This window comes from Pan troglodytes, chromosome 21 (assembly GCF_028858775.2).
Source record: "Pan troglodytes isolate AG18354 chromosome 21, NHGRI_mPanTro3-v2.0_pri, whole genome shotgun sequence".
Classification (NCBI taxonomy): domain Eukaryota; kingdom Metazoa; phylum Chordata; class Mammalia; order Primates; family Hominidae; genus Pan; species Pan troglodytes.
Genome location: NC_072419.2, coordinates 15897164 through 15919130, shown reverse-complemented (window position 1 = coordinate 15919130; position 21967 = coordinate 15897164). Strand labels below are relative to the sequence as shown.

At 39.2% G+C, this 21967-nt stretch overlaps 1 protein-coding gene across 11 annotated transcripts in view; it reads right to left on the bottom strand.

Moving 5' to 3' along the window:
* PLCB4 (phospholipase C beta 4) overlaps window positions 1–21967 on the bottom strand; it is a 210561-nt gene that overhangs the window by 100146 nt on the left and 88448 nt on the right. For all 11 annotated transcript variants that reach the window (XR_010154028.1, XR_010154029.1, XM_016937435.4 and 8 more), the window contains 6 exons: window positions 17595–17674; window positions 15115–15168; window positions 9342–9423; window positions 8234–8334; window positions 7537–7594; window positions 490–598 (listed from right to left, as the gene is read on the bottom strand). Coding sequence is in view for 9 of the 11 variants with exons in the window: in XM_016937435.4 (XP_016792924.1) it covers window positions 490–598; window positions 7537–7594; window positions 8234–8334; window positions 9342–9423; window positions 15115–15168; window positions 17595–17674 (484 nt within the window). In the remaining 2 variants the exon portion in view is untranslated. The remainder of the gene's footprint in view (window positions 1–489; window positions 599–7536; window positions 7595–8233; window positions 8335–9341; window positions 9424–15114; window positions 15169–17594; window positions 17675–21967) is intronic.

Genomic DNA, 21967 nt, shown 5'->3' with positions numbered 1-21967 from the left:
TTCCTGACTATTTAATTTCATATCAATTGTATTTATCTTTCATACCAGAGGTCAAATGAGGGTTAGTGCACATCAAATCACGTATTAAATTTATTTGGCTGGGCAAAACAAAAGGGAGAAAAAGAAAAGGTATAAGTTTTTATATGACAAAAATTATTTTCAAGGATTACAAGTAGAGACTGTATTGGTTGTTTTAATATTTCAAGCAATATGCAATACTAAAATCTAATACAAGAAAGTACATGGGGAAACATCACTATAATGTATTTAATAATGCAATAAATGTAACAGTATACTTCAGTCAGGATGGACTAATTCTGATGAAAGGTAAAATTTATACGAACTTAAGAGCAGGAAAAAAAAAAGTCATCAATCCATGGCTCAGGGAGTTGCAAAGCATTTACAGATACCTTTAAATAAACCAAGCCTTTAAAAGTTGCATCTTTTCTTGTTTTTTTTTTTTTTAAGTCCTTTTTTCATGTTTATTACCTTTTTTCTTCAAATCTTCGTCAGGTTCATACATCTCAATGATCTGCATTGCCCTTTTGGCATCATAAAATGGAAATAAAATTTCATTCAATCGAGGATCTCGTTGATGCTATGATAAGAAAATAACTCCATTTAGGTTGATATTTCTTGGCCTTGAGGCATTAGACATTACTAAGTTTATAATTTATAAAACAAAATATATCTAGACTGTCATGTTTATAATTACAAAGATAGGACTTCACTGCCTTCCTGCCTTTCTCCTTAAAGTATACTTCAAAAAGTCCACATTTGGGAATACTTTTGGGTTACTCTCCCTGAACTAGAGAGAGAGAGAGAATACATTTTTTCCCCTTCAAAAGTTGAAGGATACATAATAAAGTGTGCATGTCAATTGTACTGTCTTCCAGTTCCCACACAACAGGGAAGACATTTGGCATGAATATCTATAAAATGTGAGGTCAAAATATTTTTAAAAAGCAAACACCAACCCCCCAAAATAGTTCAAATAGGTAATATACTAATTTAAGTGCACCCCTCAAAAACCCCAAAAGCAATAACAACAAAAATCCTAATGTTACACAGGCAAACATCATCTCTTTTTCATAACACCTTTCTACATCAATCCATGATTTCTTGGGCACTCAACAAATTTCATTTTCTTGAGTAACTATTTTTTTCAAAACGAACCAATTGTAATGATGAAAATTAATCAGTACAAGCATATTTACAAGCTATAAACAATATAGAATTCTCTGGGCAGAGAGTCCATGAATGATTACGGGACTTAAGAGGTTGGTGACATTATTGTTTTCGAACTGACACCTAAGGAGCTCCTGCTATGACATGAGGCACCAGGAGCAATGCTGTCCCTGCAGTGATATCATCCTAACTTCATGGCAATGATGAAAAACCCAGTTTACTAACTTACTGAGCTCCAATCGTGTGTGTTTGTGGGTGTATGTGTGTTGGCAGTGGGCCCACTAAACTTCCTTTCTGTTCACTGAGGATTAGAGGACAGCACTGTGTCCCTGGGCAGCCCCTACAAAAATAATGAATAAGTGCATAAATAAAGCAAACCTCAATGGAAGTTTGGAATAATGACAGACAAGCAGGTGTGAGCAAAACCTGGTCAATAAATAGGACCTTGGTGACAACTCTTTACCCAAATATATGCACGGACTGAAAAACATTGTTGGAAAGGTATTTAAAAAGCAACTGTTAGAAGTTCATATGGATTTCCCTTCCCTATTTGCTTTGGAATGGGCATTGGAAAAGTGAGCTATACACAGAATGAATGCTTTTGGCCAACAGAGCACTTGGATGTCATTTCCTCATGCATATGGGGCCCAGCCTTTTCTGGGTCCCCTCCTCCCCCACCGAGTTAAGAGCATTAACTCATAAGGAATCAATACCAAATTTCATCAATTTATCCCAATGAAGCATGCTTCTGTTGTAATCTAAGAAATTATGGCTCACAACAGCTAACATTCATGCATATGCTACAACAGAAACTGTTATATTAACAGCAGGCCTCGAGGCCACCAAGAACAAAAGTTATGGGATATGCAGGAAAGAGGATTGTGAGGTGGACCATGGAATGCCAGGCAAGTGAAGGCATGCTACACCTTGTTTAGGAAATTGATGCCATCGTGCAATGGAGCCCACTACTCAAGGAAACAAGGAGCTCCACCCTTCTGGTGAGAATGCATTGTTTTAAAAACAAACAAACTGACAACAACAAAAAACCCATCTTTCTAGGCACATCCCTTCTCACATCTCCATAAATAATATCATGGAAGAAGATGGATACAGGATGAAAAAGGTCCTTTTTAGACCCCAGCACTGTTATGTTCATAGGTGGCCACTTTATTTCTCTTCCTTATTAAAATTAAGTTTTTTAAATTTAAAAATATGTTTGTTGGTAAATATTTTGAACTCATGGAGATGATGGGGCAAATCCATATGAATTAAAAAATGAGAGAAAAAAGGGATTCAGCTACAGGAGAGAGAAGAGATAAAATTAGGAAAGGAGACAGAACTCAGACATTTTTGTGCATTTTAAAATATACATACATGTGTTTATTCTGACAAGGTACTACCTGAAGTGTGATCTGTGGATGGCAGCATCAGCCTCACCAACACCTGGCAACTTGCTAGAAATGCAGCTTCTCACGTCCCTCCCTAGATCTACTGAATCTGCTGATCTCTGGGGTGGAACCTATTAATCTGTGTTTTTCATAAGACTTCTGAGTAATTCTGATGTGCTCAAGTATAAGAATCACTTTACCTAACATATAAAGGTATGCATTTTAACATATTTGCACATCAGTAAAAAGAAAAGTACCTAAGTCTCACAAGGATAGAAGAATATTCAGTGTTTCAGATGTCCTCCCAATTAAATACTATTAAAATTTAGTCAGAGGGTATGACATTCATTAGACCATCCTGCCTATGGGAAAACAAAGCCAGGAAAACCAAGCCCTAAAATGGATGTATCATAATCCCCTATTCTGCAAATTACATTCGCAGCAAATAAGCATGAAGTGCAGACAATGTGAAATTGCATTTGTTTTTGCTTCTGCTCCACTAGATAACAATCTTCAGCTCTCCCTAAAATCTTCATGCTTCAAAAAGGTAACACAAATCAATCTGAGTAATCCAAAGGCAAGGAAACAAATATAAGATTTGCATTAGAGTCAGAAAACTATCATTTTCATATGGAAAAAGAAGAGGAGAAGGATCATTTCCAGCTGATCTCACAGTAATAAGGCTACAGTAGAGTTCCACAGAGACACAAGCACAGTGAGGTGAATGTTTCACATCTCTGAGGAACCATCAGTTTTCAGCCAGGATTTGGGGAAACAAGGTACTCAGGTTATTCACCCCATGGTATCCAGTGCTTTGTAAAATGAGATTCTAAATGACTTCCAAAGATAGGTCACAGAACTGTGTCCAAGTAAGTAAGGAGGAGATGAAGAGAACTCCAGTATTACGTCCTTACTGGTGCTGAGAAGAGGCATCGTCTGGCTTCAATCCAAGTAGCACTGGGAGAGATTAATGTTGACATAAATAATATTTTAAAAATATAGAAGGAATAATTGGCAAGGATAAGCTTACTCATAAGACTAAATACCCTCCTTCTCTCTCTTTGCCTGTGCATTTAAAGCATAAAGATCTTGTAAAAGGAAAGAGATCATGGGTCCTTTTAAAATATTCTTTCATCTGCAAAAAGAAAAAAGTCAGGTTGAGCCCTGATGTGATCCTATGATATGTGTGAGGAAGGGGGAAGATTACCAGCAACAAGAAAGTAAAGCTACTCCTTGATTCCTGTGGCCACCTAAGGCCTTTTCCATCTCTTCCTTGTTTTGATCTCTCTCTCCTGCCCTCCACCCATCTCCCAATTCTGCAGGACCCTAGTTATCATCTTTGTAAGAAGTCAAACAAAGAATGAAGGTAAAACTAAAAATCAATTTTGCTTCTCATTAGGAATAGGGAAAGGGAGGTAAAACTAACCAAAGCCAAGAGATTTTAACTAGTCTTGCCACATACAAGCAATTGAGCCAGTAGTAGTGTCTCACCACGTGGCAGCTCACATTAAGTGCCTCTGCTATCCCTCCTGGACTCTAGTTTGCTATTTTCATATTATAGGCAAAGAAGATTTCCCTCAGTCCATTGGATGAGACTAACAGACATAGATGTGGCAAAATTTTAGCTCTGAGTGGTGGATTCCTATGGCTAAATTCTTAATGGAGAATAACAGAAGGTATATGTCGCTCTCATATTCTTCCCACTCACACTAAACATTCCAAGGAGGAATCCAGTAATCCACTAGGATGGTGCTTTACAAACTTGAACGTGCAGATAAATCACCTGGAGATCTTGTTAAATTCAGACTCTGACTCAGCAGGTCTGGGTGGGACCCAAGACTGAGCATTTCTAATAAGCTCCCAAGGGGTGCCGATGCTGCTGGTCCATGGATCACACTTTGGGGAGCAACGAACAAGGAAATACTGAGAAGCCAATGAGGAGTCAGGTCTAAAGCTACTACTGAAAATCTAGTCAGTGTTGATTGCATGGATAGGGAGGAGGTCACCCTACAGGGTGACCAAAGCAGTAAATGGACTATATATATAGTCTCTCCTCTCCTTGCAGCCCCCTGAAGATACACATTAGTATATGAATAAAAACCTTCATAGAAAGAGTGAAAGGATTAACCAGCTGGAAGGTGGTAGGAACCAGCATGTCTTTTGCTAATATAAATGGGATTTATGTTTTCCTACTATCTATTCTACCCGGTTAATGGCAGTGTATGTGTGTCTCCAGCTTTTTGCTTTGCTCATTGTTTCTCTGGTTACCTTGCTGAACTCTCTAATTACTTCAAACAGTTTTTCCGTTGAATTGTTTATATCAGAGTAGACAATCAACATCTGCAAATGAGACTAGGACCTTGTCCTTTCCAGTGTTCATGGGACTTGTTTATTTTTTTGTCTCATTATATGAACCAGTGGAGTAGAAAAACTTGAAATATTTTCAAGTAAAATAAACATCGTATCGTACTCAAAGGATTATTTAAAAGTAGAGGCATCTGTCTGATATGTGGGGTAGTACTTGCTCTTTCTTGCATCAGTGCATTTACACTTTAGTTAACAGAGTTTCTAAAGTGCAAGCTTTATAAATTTGAAGCCATTGAACCTTCACAAGGAACCTTCACAGGGGCTTCCAATGCAGTGTTGAATACTGGCTTGTTGAGACTATGTGGCTAAGGCATTTTGAAAATGTTTAGGTTTAAACTTTTGGAGTCATAGACCCTTGCATTCCAATGCCCATTCTTTCTTGAGTGAGCTCTGTCTGCCTCCTTTTGTTATGAGTATTGAAGTTGTTCTGCCCAAGGGGTGTTTTTGATTTTGGAGAGATAAGAGGGGCCAGGGTAGGACTCAAAAGAGGGGGTGCAAGGAACAGGCAAAATGTTCTCTATGTTTGACAAGGCTTCTTCAAGCCGACATTCATGTTTTTGTCTAGTTCTTCCAGTTGAGTTCACTAGGATAGAAAAGGAAGAAATTCAGGGCAGACACTTGGATTAAAAATAAAGGCTATAGACTTTCCTGAGTAGTCTTACAGTCCCTATGACCTAAAGAAATCTAGAATCACACTGATTCCATCAGTCACACCCCAAAATTTAAGGTACTTCCTTAATGTTAAGAAGACATCAAATAGAAGGAAACACTATTATAAAAAAGAATACTATTGTCTACTGTAATTGTGAGGGATAAAAGGTTGACAAATAATAAATAAAGAAAGAATCTGAATGGCAGAACAAGAAAGTATGGATGATGATATTTTTAAAAAATTAAATGTTATGTCTAAGAATTACAGGAGTGACTGTTGGGAACACCAACAAAAACAACCCATAAAAGGAAATGCATCAGATAAGAGCCTATAAATACTGCACTTATCCTCAAGACCTAAGAGTTGCTTCATCCTTTAACAGTGAAATGCAGTATTAAGGTCTCTGTAATGTTTAAGAGAGGGCTTCATCCCAAAGAGCACAAGAGGCCTTGTCTTGGGAAGTGGCAAACTGAAGATGTGGTAGATTTTCTCCTTTACACTAAACCGTCTTCCCTCTTCACTTCACCAAACCTAAGATGATCACTGAACCAAAGTGCATGAAGAAGCCAAGGGATATAAAACAAAACAAAACAAGAAACCAAAAAACAAAAGGCAGAAGGGGAAGGGGTTAAAGAAACAAAACAAAGCAATTTAACTTCTGAGCAGCTGTGGCATAAGAATGTGGATAGTATCTGGGTAAAGATTATGAACATTGTATTTATATGACTAAAAACCAGTGGAGTGGAAAAATTTGAAATGTTTTCAAGTAAAATAAACATTGTATTGTACACGAAGGATTATTTTAGAGGCATCTGTCTGATATGTGGGGTAGGATTTTCTCTTTCTTGCATCAGTGCATTTACACTTTAGTTAACATAGTTTCTAAAGTGCGACCTTTATAAATTTGAAGCCACTGAACCTTCACAAGGGAAGAAAAGAAGATGTAATTTGTCTCTATGAAGTGGCAAATTAAGGTCTGCCTTTTTATCTTTTAAGATAATCGTTTTATCTGGCATGATACCATCTTTTCTTGCATTTTCTCTTTATATGGTATAATGATTAACTTAAATTATTTTGAAACAAAAGCATACTGTCCATCCTTCACTCAAACTCTTATTAATGTGTTAGAAAAAAAAGTGAATTTTCCATTTTGGATTAACAAGAGTCTTGATGGGTTTCACTGAAGGGAAAACTTTTTTTGTATGTGTGAAGAAAAAAGTAGTTCATTTTAGTTGTAATAAAAGTTGCAAACTTTTTTTGTTTGAAAATATTTTTCTCTTGTGCTTAAGCAATTCTATCTATCAGTTTTGGTTGTTAAGTTAATCACATTCTAAAATTAGCTCTGAGCTTGTTATAAAAAGAAAAAGTACAAATTTAACCTGCAATCCTATTAGCCTAAAACTCAATATATTTTCACCCAGGAACTCAAGTGTTTTGCTTGTTGTCAAAATATTCTATTTGAGCCAACATATTTTTCTTACATGCAATCCATTAAAAGACAAAAATAAAGCTTTCCAGTCCATGCAAAGGTATGAGATAAAGTTAGCAATGGAGAATCCAACTACAGTGTAGTAAACTCAATCCATTCTCTTTCTATTTAATGAGATCAATAGAAAAAAAGTACCTTAAATATCATCTTGCAAAAACATAGACACATTTACTTAAATGAATATATTATACAATTCACACATACACACAGAACCAGAGCTACATATAACAGCCAGAAACCAACAAAAAGCGGTGTGCAAAGCCAATGTGAAGAAAGCACATGAACACACAGGGCGGCAGCTGATTTTTGCACCTGGTAAAGCCATAATGGAAAGATCAGCAGGTCAGAAGCAAAGCGAATACGGGCATATGATGCAGGCATGCAATGAGGACACCAGAGAAGGCAAGCCACTGCACACAGACTTTATGGAGTTAATGTATGAAAAAGCTTACTTCATTTAGAAAGCTCACTAATTGGTCTACCGTTAAATAATCAGTTTTGTCTCCATTGCTGAAAAGAAATTTATTAGAAAAAGTAAGTTTTTGTATATGATGCTACAGTAGGTACGATTTACATGTTGACATTTGTTGATGATAATTCTAAACTTATTTTCTAACCTTGAAGTAGTGGTGAATTCTTAAAATGGCCAGAGACTGTTCATAAGAGGAGAAAAATAAAACAACAACAACAACAACAGAAAGAAAACACTCCCACTAGGTCACAGAAAAAGTCTGCAATTTTTTTTTTTTTTACCATTTTCAAAAGATGTTATTTCAAAAACAACATGTAAGTCATCCATTTGAAATAATTGGAATGAATAAACTTTTCAAAAACATATTAACATTCCAAATTGAATCTAGTTAGTTCACATCATGGGTTAATACCTAAAGGAGCAGGTTAAAATTGTAGGTAGTTAGTAAAGCCAATGCAAAAAAAAGTTCCAGGTGCTGCAATTAATATATGTAAAAGTTTCTCAAAAACTCAGAGTGAACTTTTACACTGATAAAGTATGGGGTTAAAAATGTAACCCTGACTAGATATTCCTAGATGCTACCAACATACTCTATTAAAATAGGACAAAAACGTTTTAAAAAATCGAAAAGGACAGTGATAATATTTATATGGCACTTCCTCATAAGTGGAACTTACATTTTTTTGAAAAGATCTTCTATATCTGTCCGAGGACAAATCTTTTGTGTCAGTTCATAGAACTTTTCATAAGAAAATGCCACGGGCTCAATTTCATCATTCTGTAAGGAATAAAATCATGTTATGAATCACAGAACCTTTTTTCCCTTGGAGGGTGAGAAGCTACAGGGTCATGAAGCACAGTGAAGACCACCTGGACTCAGGGTCTTCATCTCTGATTCCTGCTGACAGAAGCCAGGAGGCCAACTTCCAGGCACTGCCAGGCCATCTCACTAAAAAACAGTGCGTGTACATCAGTGTTTCTAGTTATCATGCTGCCAGATTCTGTGTGTCCGAACACCTGGCTACAGCTGGCCTTGCTCTGGGAAATACCCCAAAGAACGAATATAAATATTTCCTCCAACTCACCTTGAGGGAGAAAAGTGCCTGCCTGAGGGATGCTGAATAAATCAAGCCCAAGGTTTAATTATGCTTATTTTGTGAATTTTCGCAAGACCATGTGAACGGGCTTAGGGTAACCATGTAAGATTTTACTTCTCAAACTGAAATTTATATTTCAAATAGGACTTACTAAAATAGTACCAGGCTTCAATCTTTCTTCAAGTCAATAAATTAATTTCAATTATTTTAAATTTGAAGGGCCATGAATACAAATGGTGCGGGGAGAGATGCTTCACAAAATATTGCATAGCCATCTTGTAGAATTGAATTTATTAGTTAATTATTCATGCTAATGTTGTGCCTGGTTGAGGCAGTGTTGGTGAGCTTCTCTAAAATAAAAACTGTGTAACACAGCGAGCTGGCCTTCATTTCCTTTTCTTAAGAAAGGTGACAAAAATCATTTGAAGCAAACTATTTACATTTTTAGAGATTTAGGTTAAAATGCCCAGGAAACAAAAGGAAGGAAGGGAGGAAGGAAAGGAGGGAGGGAGAGAGGAAGGGAGAGGGAGAAAGAAGAAAGAAAAGAAAATTAACTGTACTATATGTCACTGACATATAATTCCAAATCTAATTGAGATCAGTTTAATATAAATAATCTAGCTCATTACATATGAGAAGATAAATAAACAAAATGGTTTTAGAAATACATTATTAAGTTAATGCATACCTTTCCACTGGGAAGACCTAACTCCTTGAGTGCTTGAAAGATCACCTTTTCTGTTTTTCCCGATGCAAATGTTCTAGTAATACTAGGGCAGAAAAGAAAGAAACACACATTCCAGTTATTGTTCATTATGTTTTCTCTGATGCAAAGATCCAGGTCCTACTATGGAGAGTGAGACTGGGGTAAAAGGAAGAGGAGAATAAAATTACTTCTCATTGCAGATATTTTTCATTTCCCAAACTAGTTCCTCCAGTGTCCCTCTGGTTCCCAGAGCTGGTTAGTCTAGTGATGCAACTTGAATCTAAGACCAGGGGTCCCCCTGGTGCTTGGGAGAACAAGGGGCAAGCGGCACTGGAGGGACACACATTTATTTTTTATTTTTTATTTTTTGAGACAGAGTCTCACTCTGTCACCTAGGCTGGAGTGCAGTGGCACTATCTCAGCTCACTGCAACCTCTGCCTCCCAGGTTCAAGCAATTCTCCCGCCTCAGCCTCCCGAGTAGCTGGGACTACAGGTGCACGCCACCACACCTGGCTAATTTTTTGTATTTTTAGTAGAGACGGGGTTTCATCATATTGGTGAGGCTGGTCTCAAACTCCTGACCTCAGGTGATTCACCCACCTCGGCCTCCCAAAGTGCTAGGATTACAGGCATGAGCCACAGTGCCTGGCCTGGGACACACATTTTTGGACAAAAACAATGATAAATTCTGATGCTACCAAATTGCCTTCTTATGAAAAAGGAATGTGGCAGATAAGACAGTAGCTCTAGAACAAACCCTCATGTTGACAATATCTGGGCCTAGGGAAAAGGAGGCGACCCCTTACAACTCAATCCATGCCTTCAGTTGTCCTTATCCTGGTTCCCACACTTAACCACAGTTGACACGGGCGTGATCAGACATATTTTGTTCTTGTTTTCAAGCTAAGCACCCTTGAGCCCCTCTGAAATGTCAGCTGCCTCAAGGATAAGGGACTTTACTGTGAACATCATGGGTTGGGTGAGGGGGAAGGGGAACAATTATCCAATGTTTCAACAAATCTCAGTAGTACCCCAAGACATAGTATTTTTGGATAGCCTTTTAACTAGAACAGTGAGCATCAAGGCTAGTAGAATAGATAACACCTTGATGAACACACTTCCTGGTGATGATAAAAGTTAGGAGAGACTCTCCATCATAAATATGTTGGTGCCACTCAGAAGGAAAGCTGTTGAGCAGAGGACTTGGTACCCTGGAACACCACACTTGGCTCTGAGCCATACCTTAGCCACCAAGGAGCCTTCACTCACTCCCTGATTGGAAGCCCAGGTAATGTGTTACCATGATAATTTCATTTTAACTCGACATTCAGAAGTCCAGCTTGACTTGAGGATGGAGTTTTACTTCTATCCATGAGGGCTGGCTTTAGAATGCCTCCCCTGTGAGCACAGAAGGATTTTTAACAGCATCTCATGCCCAGCATTTTTGTACTTTCCGCCATCCGTGCTAAGTAGAAGGCAAGTTCTGAATGAGAGTGCTGACAGTTCCTCTTCCTGAGTGGGAGAAAGCACCACTTCAGTGGCAGAGTAGGACTTCCCAAAATAGACTAAGAAGTAGCTGTAGGTAAATGAATTATGTGTTCATTCACAGCTTTATTGTTTCATGCCAGGTCCAAGAATACTTCAAGAAGTACATTTTTAAGAGTTCTTGAGACAGTTGTATTCAAATATAAGGAGGCCTGTGAATTCTCTTTAACAAATCTACAAATACGGGAGGGAAATGTGTGTGACATCAATAAATGCTTAAGATTCCTAGTATAGAGGGTGCTATGTTTACATTTTTCATCTCTAGAGTTCAGGTAATTTTTATACATTAAATTTGGGGTAAGACAAAAATTTTCTAGCCTTTTTAATTTAGGGGAAAGTAGCTGTTCAGGGTGACTATTATTTCATAAAAAGTTTGTGTTAACCTAGCTAGTAAGACTCTGGCAGGATCTGGCATTTGCTCTCAGGAGAACAATCTCTGCATAGCAATCTCAGGGGTATCCCAGCTAACTGAAGCCTCTGTTAGGTTTGGACATGCCTGGCTTAACAAGATGAAAACTGATCAACGTGGGCATGAAATCAGCGGGTGTGGAGACTGAGTCTTTCTGGTGAAACAGAACCTGGGTACCAATCGCTTCTGTTTCCTACACAGAAATTGAATCTTTTGGCTAGGGTTTGGCCAGGTGCCAACACATAGAAAGTAGAAGAATGTCTCAAGGGGAAGGGAGATGGAGGGGGGCAAGAAGCAAGATAATATCGTGGCTGTGTTTCATGGGAACATAGAGCATTTACAAAGGGAATGTGATTTACTCAAATCTCTATATAGCCCCATGTTCACATAAGCTTAGTGCCTCATAGCTAACTGGTACTCAATGAGTTTTTGTTGAATCAAACTAAACCACCCCCATTCCCCAAAAGAAATGCTACAAAAGCAAACACCCCTGAGTTGTGTCCAGTCCTATTAGAGTCCTGGTTAAATTCTATTCCGGGGGACTTCGCAAGTGGCTAAAACAGCAACGATCCTAGAAACTAAGGGAGTCCCACTCTTTGCTAGCTGAAACAGGGTCTGCAATCTACACAATGGTTTTAACACCGTGTTCTAAAATTTACAGAGAACTCTTGAGTGAAGGATGGGGCAACTGCCCCAGCAGCATCATACCTTCTTCGTGGGCTGCTGGGCCTTCAGGACATGGTTGGGCTGATTATATAGGGGTGCTTCCAAGACTGCACCTGCGGCTCTCAGCCTTCTTTAACACAGCCGTTTTGCTTGGGATCTCTTCCAGCCCCTGCCCATAACTACTGTCTGGCTACTCACTTCCCAATTTTCTAGTCATTGGTGTTCACTCCAGGTTACGAGAGAGGAGGGAAGGTGGCAAAAGAGAATTGTTATTTCCAAAACTTTGGTCTGAGTGGGAGGATACACTGAGTGTAAATTTGTGAATTTGAGAGAAAGGCAGACTGCATGGGTTATGTAAACAGCAAGACAAGAGAAGAGGGAGACAAAAGGTAAGACTTTCTTCATGTGTTATTCCTGCAATTTCCTGGATATTAAATTTTGGTTTAATGCTAAAGAGCAGGAACCATTCCCAAGCTATGTAATCACTATGAAGCCAGATCTCTTTTAATATTATGGACAGTACACTAATAGTTTCCATTTTAAAAACTTCAGAATGATAGTGAATAAATAACATTTTAAAAGTGTTTACTCTTCATATCCATTAAAACATACACAACAATTTCCAACTAACTCTTGGAAGCTCATTCACCAATAGAGTTATCTGATTTTTTTTCTGGCATGGTATCAATTCTCCATCAACTCTAACAAACTGCCCCCAAATCACAGCCGTCTTGTGTCAAACACCTGTTAATACTGGCAAGCACCATGGAGTCCATGTCAAAGAGAGCTAAAGAAGATGCCAAAATATCTAAGCTATTTCTACAAAAAGGTGGTAATATTTTGTATGTGAACATGTTAGATAAAAATCACTGGAATCAGAAACAACTTCAAAGCTTGTATGACAATGACTTGATTCATAGGATACATACAAATGAAACCAAGACTGCTGGTTAGAAGTGCTTTGATCACAATCTATGTGTCTCTACTTTGCCCATTTCCTGAACCTCATCTTGGAAGAAAAAGCAGGATAGTAAGGCATGTAAAAACACATCCAACCTACATTTCTATTCTTCACACTGCTTTGTGCTCTCTGATTTTAAATAAAAATGCAATAGCTGTAGGGTACTGGGATACATTAAAATAATTGTTCTGCTATTACTCAACTGAGCAAAGGATTTTAAATAAGGATAAGCATAAAGTATCTGCCAACAACCATCAGTCAAGGCTGCTAACAGGGCTTTTTTCAATCTTCTAAAGCAGACAGAAAGTTGACTTGCTAGCAAGTTATTAAATAAAAGCAGAGAATCCTACAGATAGATTTGGAAAGACCACAACAAATGCATGAGGTCCGTGACTCAGCAAGCCCTCAATAAAGAGTTAAATTAAAAAAATATATATCTAAGGTCTTCATGACTTCTATGCTTTACATTTTCTCGACACTTAAGTGGTCACATGGATACTTTAGGTCGTGATTGTTTAATATACAAGATTGAGAAAAATGAGGACTTCTGGGACAATTCTGTTAGATATGAAAAGAGTAATGTCCAGGGAGTATGGAGATAGTCTCACAGGGATGCAGAATGGAAGCTGCAGAGCAGAATGAAGCAGCTGGGCAGGGAAGGAGGCAAAGGAGAGTCAGAAATGCCAGGAGCCACAGCACATGCCACTGCTCAATGCATCCACACGGATGCTACGCACCCGGTGACCTGGTTATCTCTGAAAGACAGATCAGTTCTAAGACAGGATTCCACCCAGTAGTTCTGGGTTTTGTTTGTTATTATTTGTTGATTTGCGTATTTGCTAAAGTGGTGTCCAGAGAAGTGAACATGAACCTGAGTCTGGAGAACCCTGGAAGAGAGAGTTGGCATCTGAGGAACCCATGTTTGATTCTGGTTGTGGGCTTAGGTTCACGAATCCAGATACATGCCTGTCTTCATGTGAAAAGCAGATGCCCTGGGGCCCAGCCCAGCTTCTGGAATTTCCATGAATGCTTAAAACAAACACCAACCAAAAAGGTACTGGAGAGTTTGGTAAAGAATTCCCATCACTACTGTGGAAAGAGTTTCCAACTGTACCCAGAGACCATGTGTAAACCCTAACCCCTGGAAGGAAGTGAGAAGCAGAAAAGAGGGATGCATGGGGAATCCTCAGAGGGTGAAATCTGTCCACCTAAGTATTAAAGAACACATGTGGAGGATGTATCCTGTCCATGTTTTCTTTATTCTTGATTCCACTCAAGTCTTTTTTTTTTTTTTGAGATGGAGTCTCACTCTGTCACCCAGGCTGGAGTGCAGTGGTGCCATCTCGACTCACTGCAAGCTCTGCCTCCAGGTTCCACGCCATTCTCCTGCCTCAGCCTCCCAGTAGCTGGGACTACAGGTGCCTGCCACCACACCTGGCTAACTTTTTTTTTCTTTTTGTATTTTTAGTAGAGACGGAGTTTCACTGTGTTAGCCGGGATGGTGTTGATCTCCTGACCTGTGATCCACCCGCTGCGGCCTCCCAAAGTGCTGGGATTACAGGTATGAGCCACCATGCCCTGCCTCAAGCCTTTTTATTCTTTGTCATTGTTACCTGCATCAGGGCAAAGGTGGAAAGGATAGCTCCACAGAGTGTGTGGTGTCAGTTACAGTACACGTAGAGAGTAGGCAGCACGAAGCCAGAGAAGGATCCCCATCTGCCCTGAGCACCAGAGGAGCAGCAAAGCCCAGAATGAAAATGCTCTGTTCAGAGGCATCACACTTCTCAAGACACGGTCCACACCCTTCCACAATAGGTGCACAATAAAATCTTTAAGTTTAGCTAACAGTTTCTCATGGCAAATAAGCAAAAGAAACATAAATCCTAAAAACCACTTATTTGCCGATTTTAAAAAACAGTTCTACATTTTCTGATGTTCTTTAAATTGTCAAAGTACCTCTTTTGCCACCTATTTTGACCAAAAAAATGCAGTTTTACTTCCATAAATGATTTTTACAAACTGAATATAGCATTTGTCAAAGCAATTGAAACTAAGATTCCAGAAATATCTTTAAAGCATTTAACACACAAATACTTGTGAAGGGTTCTCTCTTTGGTTTGGGATCACAAGCGTTGACCCGGGACACGGACAGCAGATAGGAATGATTACTTACCTCCTAACTGGAATTTTACCATTTGTGTTGGTCATAAATGCCAATTTCATCCAGCTGCAAAACAATAGCAATAACATTGCCTTAATGTTTCTTAGAGGGAGCAGCTTCAATTCTGTTAAGAACTTTAAAAGAAAGTTCATTTAAATCAAGAACATTGGTTCTGAAAATCAGACAATTATGTGCTATAAGATGAATTTAGGGTTGTCAGATTTAGCACATAAATATATAGAGCTCTCAGTTAAACTTGAATTTCAGAAAAACAACAGGTAATTTTCTTTTACTGTAAGTATGTTCCAAACATTCCATAGGATATACTTATACTAAAATATTTTTGTTTCTTAACTAAAATTCATATGTAACTAAGTGTCCTCTATTTTATCTGGCAACCCTAGCTAAATGAGATGACTGGGTGCTTCCACTGAGCAAAACACATTGTTGGTACTTATTTGTGATTGGTCTGCTCGATTATTGCTCTGTAATAATATATTAAGGTGGTGGGAAATGCAACTGCACGGTGACACCAGCCAGCCTTGTCTTGAGGATTCATGAGGACTCATCACTCCCAGCTCCTAGTGCTGCGAAGAACTGATCACATGGGCGCCTCCTTAATTTCCAGTGGTAAGACTAGTTCATCAACTCAAATTGATGGTGAAAAATTCCTTGCTTTCCCCAGGCTTTTAGGAGACTCAGAACATTTATCTGTACTTTGGAGCTAGGACTTTTCTTAGCTAATGACTCCCATTCTTCCTGTTTCCAATCAATAATGTGCTAACAATTTGCAGAACATGATGATTTAGTAAAGTTTCTGTCTTAAGTTTCGTAGAAGCACCACTAACTACTTTAATAACGGGATGTTTTAGGGATGAAGAGAGTGAGAGGAGACTGAGCAGAAAAAAGAGTTAAACAAAGTTGTGGTTTCAGATGGAGCTTGATTTAGCTGGAACTCATGTGACTTCCTCCTGGAGGAGGGAAGAGTATAATCTTCCAGGAATGGAAGCTCCCCTTCAGCAGACGGCAATGCTCTGAAGAAGTGGACAGGTCTGAGGCCTTGGTGAGCCCATTCTCATGGCAGATGATGGCTGGGTGAACACCAGCTTCATAAAGGGATCTGGGCAGGATGTTGTTAGATCTCATGTCAGATAGAGATATTTGTGTCACTCAGGTATAAGCAAGCCTTCTAAAAGTTTTTGACCCTTTAGGACTATCAGTGCCTGAAGTCGTTACATCAGAATATCCACTGGGTTTCTCTTTAAAAACACATGCCAGGGCAACTGCAGAGGAAAAGGAGAAGCAGCTGCACAACACATAGAAATAGATAAGACTAAATAACTTTCCTCCACTAAAAGGGTGAAAGAAAATTGGAGGGATACCATAACAAGATAAGTAGTACTGAATAATGAATACTTTCCAATTTCATCTGCATGGTAATTTTGATTCACAGATGAGGACAGTGAGGCACAAGTGTAAGAATTTGCCATGGTGAAGCCGGGATTTATAGCCTAGAGACCACACCTGTAAGCACCTGCCACAATGACCAGAAGATAAGACATGACAGTACCTTTAGGACTAACCTCGTGGCCCGTTGCCAAGTGAGTATGATGAATCACACTCTTGGTGCTGGGGCATAATTTTGAGAGATACAGGCTTATCCCTGCAATTTCTCAACATGGTTCCCCTTGGCACCTCACAACTGCCTGCCAATGGCCCTGTGAAGGCAGATGGCCCCCACCTTCATGGATCACTGCTTTTCAAACTGGCTGATGTTTGACTTTGGCTAGGATTCCTTTGTGGGTGATTTTCATGTCACCTTGAAAGGTTAACTTGGGTAGGGTTTAAATCCACCACTGTAGTACTCATCTGGATTTCAGATACTGTAAGCTGGAGTAATTCCTTCTTTCATGGAAAAAATAAATTTGGAAATCACCATTGGATCCTTGATCAAATCTTTAAATAACTGAATCCTACAGAAAAAAATTCAGAGGTATCTTTGGATCCCTGATGGTGTGCTAAACAAGGAGCACTGCACTTGGGGCTGAGGCTTCTTTTTCACCCTAGCACAGGTGCATTGGCAAGTGCTTCTCTTGGTCACACTCCTCATTTCTCAGTTTTATGCAGCAGAGGATAGAATTACCCCAGCACTCAGCGATGGCTCCAGACATGCAGAGCTGTCTATCAGAAAACTCAATCTGGGGACACAAAAGCCAGTACCCACAACTGACAGGATACAGAGTGACTGAGGTTCCAGTGTCCTTTGACCATCAACTGTTCTTTTCATATAGGTTTTGGGCTATGGGTTTATCATGCATGCCTTTCTACGTGGTATGAAGAGTACAGGTGTGTGTTGGTCAACTCCAAGGTCAGGAGCATGGAGGGAAAGGCAAGCAGGAATTTGGAGGAAGGAACCACCTAGCCTTCATCTCTTCATCTGACCATTTGTTTGATAACTGCCAAGAAAAAAGAGTAATGCAAACAACACTCACTGTTTCTTGAGGCATGTCATTGGACTGACGTTGTTGGCCCTGAAGTTGTGTATGATTGATCTCAGGCCTTCTACCCATTGCTGAAAGAGAAAGAAAAAATATTCTTGGTGAGCAAATCTGCTGGAGTCAAATAGAGCAGTTTTTATTAGATAGATTGTATCCATTTTGTGTAATAAAAACACAAACTCTTCTTTTGTCCCTTTCCTGTCACACAGCCATCTATATTTTGCAGGCTCATATTTTATTCTTTAATAAACAGCTTTCATTCTTTCCATGAAGACAAATGTGCCATCTATTGTGCCATTAAACTTTGGGCTGCCACAAAGGAATGTTGCCCACTGATTGACTTGTGAAGCTTTCTATTTGCAGCTTGTTTAAATATAAGCCCTTTTTCAGTTGCTGGCAATCTTAATTATTTCCAACCAGCATTATAAAATACATGACATATTTAACTATTTTCACTTTAGAGGATAAATGAATAGGGGTTCATCAATTTTATTGTGTGATCCTTTCAATCTAAGAGTTTGTTACATATCTTACCTAACTATGTTTTCCAGCAAAGCCTTAAAAAGTAAAACATTCTTTCATTGCCAGGGTGATCAGAGCAAACAGCGATGTGCTCACATAATTTCTGTATAAGGACTTGGACCTCACTTGTAGTTCATACCATCACTCCACGGTTTTACAAGGACAAGTGAAGGGAGATTGTGCATGGCAGTAGAGGAATTTGGGTCTCTAAAAGGGCATTTACTAGAAAAGCTCAGCCCATGAATTAAGGCCAACTCTGCCCTTGGGTCCAAAAACTGATGCCAATGAATGCCATAAAAGAATCATACCCTCGGCAAAACACTTCGTAGCAAATTGATATTTGGGTTAAATAGAACTGTGGCCCACACATAAGCTGATTCCTTACCTTCTTAGGTTTACAGCCTGACTGCTTAGATTTACGGCTTAGTGCTGAGGAAGGGAAAATATCTTGGAATAGATAGTAATATAGACGTATACTCTATATGCACTGTCTAGTATGGTATCCACTAGACACATATGGCTATTTAAATTTAATAAATATAAAGTTCAGTGTCTCATTTGCACTAATCACATTTTACATGCTTAAACACCAACATGGGGTTGATGGCTCAGACAGTGCAGATAATTTCCATCATCACAGATGGGACTGTTGGACAGCACTGCCCAGTAGAACGAGGTTTTAAAAAGTCAAGCAATTTAATCTCTGTAAGGGCAAAGGTGATGACTGCGTTCTAACAGAGTATGGTTTTGTTTTGTTTTGTTTTTTGCTGTTTAACCTTTTAATTTTAATTGTGTTAAAAATGGACATAACATAAAATTTATCACCTTCACCATTTTTAAATGAAAAATTCAGTGGCAGTAAGTACATTCATGTTGTTATGCAACCAACATAACCAGCCATCTCCAGAACTCTTTTCATCTTGCAAAACTGAAACTCCATATCCATTAAATAACTCCCCATCTCCCCCTCCTCCCAGCCCTTGATAAATATTAATACCATTCTCCTTTCTGTCTCTGTGATTCTGACTATGCTAGGTGCCTCATATAAGTGGAACCATACAGAATTTGTCATTTTGTGACTGGCTTTCTTCACTTAGCATAAAGTCCTCAAAGTTCATCCATGCTCTACCATGTGTCGGAATTTCTTGTCTTTTAAAGGCTGAATAATATACTCATCCATTCGCCTCTGATGGATTCCCTGTCCATTGTGAATTGCATGTCTGCTATGAATATTGATACACAAATAAGTTACTGCTTTCAATTCTTATGGATAAATAACCAGATGTGGAACTTCTGGATCATATAGTAATTCTATTTTTTAATTTTTAAAGGAAATACCATACTGTTTTTCATCGTGGCCATACCATTTTTCCCCTACCAACAAAGGACTGCAAATGCAACAAGGGAACCCTTTTGCTCAGGGTTCTAATTTGTCTACATCCTCAACAACACTTGATATTTTCTGGGTTTTTTTGTTTGTTTGTTTCTTTTTTTAAGTAGTAGCCAAACTAATGGGTGTGAATCTAACAGTTTTTACTGATCCTGGTCATACCTAACAGTTTTCTGAGGGAAGACTTAGGGGTTATAAGAGGTAAATTTTCTTTTGTGACTAGCAAAAGCAGAGCTGTAAATAGCATCGAAAGCCTCAGCAAGCATCATAGTGGGGTCAGGATTCTGAAGGAAGATGAAGAAATGAAATAGTAGAATTAAAGAAATGCCTCAATTATTTTTCATCAGCAGAACTCACTTCCTCTGTCAGGCTAAATATGGACTATAACTCCCTGCAGACTATCAAATATCCTGTTATTGACCTAACAAACCACAGGCCCACACAGAGTTTCCCAAGAATAGACAGAAAAAGCACAAATAATTGGGTTGGCATTAACTGGGATGCATTTTCTCAACCTGCAGGCTTATTACATGTTCTAAAACACAAAACAAAGTCCATAGTTTCCTAGGACAAAAAAAAAAGTGGACAATTTCTGAGACTGTTCACTGGGCTTTTTCTGATCATTCTAATTTAGCTGTTTGTCGAAATAAATTACAGAGATGGTGCACTTTCAAGAGGCTTAAATAACTTTCATCCATCTTTTGAACATACAACGCTGGCAAGGAATCTTGTTTATTGTGATGGAAAGGTCAGTGAGAGTGACCTTTAAGGCCATCACTCCAGTGACAGGGCCCATGCTTTAGTTAGTAGGAAATGCCACCAGCATCCTCAGAAGCCCTAAAGGGAACTGGGAGGGAAGGTTGCTGCCTCTTTCTTCTTGCAATGATGAAAGTGAGGTCAATGGCCTTGCCTAAGGTCACAGAGCAGCTGGTGCAGGGCAGACAGGCAACAAGAGCTCTGTGGTACCTTCTTCGTGTTGGGGATTTTTATTTTCACCCAATGGCTTGCCCACACTTCTCTCCTCACGACATGGTAAAGGCCCCTTCTATTATCGTTCAGGTAAAGTACAAGTAACATAACAAGGGCAAAGGACTGCAGGAAAAATATTAATGCTTCTTTGTCTTGTTGGTTTTTTTTTAAACATAAAGTAGATGAAATGCCAGCAGGTGTCAGTAGAGCCCTGGAGTTTTGTTGGAAAGTTACACCAGGCGTGAACTAGACGCCTATCAACTTGTTTGACCATTTCCAGACTAACAGAAGCAATAAACCACGAATTGGAGATTCTTTTTTGAATTGCTGAAAATAAGCTCGTGTGGTAATCATCTACATAGTGTCCAGGAAGTGCATTTTCCAGTCCTTGGAACACAAGTCATTGGCTGGATGGCGACATGCTCCTGAGATGACTTCTGCCACACTGGGCACTTTCCTTCTGGTCCGGCCACCCCAAGCCGAAGCCTGAGCCTGGGTGCTAGGGAACCAGACCACAGGAGGTCGGCTCTGATGTTCGGATCAGCACGGTTTCCCTGTTTCCCTAGCAGCTTGTTAATTGCTACTGTTCTCCCATTTTTTTAACCTTTTCTAACCATTCCTAAGTTAACTTAAAGTGTGTTTCAGCCCTTCTAAGAAGGGGGAAAGAAAGACTCTTCAAGGGACTTGAGGGCTTGTGCTGAATTGTTTGGAGGGCAAGGAGAGAAAGAGAAGCTGCCTCTAATTCTCTCCTGGAGCTTTTGACCTCTCCTCTGGGACTCCTTAAATTTATTTTCACCACCCCAGGCCCTGTCCAACTTCCAGGCATATGTTTAGACCTTGCTCTTACCCATCTATCACCTTTGCCCCGGGAACATTAGGACTGACATAGACAAAAATAATCCCTTTCCCATGAAAATACAAACGCAGAGAGACACAGATACAACAAACACAAACCAAAAATACTATGAACTTACACTGAGCATATATTTTACTTTTTTCTTTTAAAAATATTGGTTAGGGTTTTTCCCCCAGTTTATGAAAACAATATTTAAATATGCTTCACAGGAAAGTGTAAAGCAAAGAAATACACAGTAAGAAGTAAACATCACCCCAAATCTCATGACGTATATTAAGAATTGGCCACCAATAACATTTTGCTTTCGGTATTTCCTTTTTTTGTTGTTTTTTTGAGATGGAGTCTTGCTCTGTCGCCCAGGTTGGAGTGCAGTGGTGGGATCTCGGTTCACTGCAAGCTCTACCTCCCAGGTTCAAGCGATTCTCCTTCCTCAGCCTCATGAGTAGATGGGATTGTGGGTGCCCATCACCACTCTCGGCTAATTTTTTTTTGTACTCTTAGTAGAGAGGGGGTTTGACCATGTTGGCCAGGGTGTGTTGAACTCCTGAACTCAGATGATCTGTCTGCCTTGGCCTCCCAAAGTGCTAGAATTACAGGCGTGAGCCACCGTGCCCAGTCTGCTATTGGTAT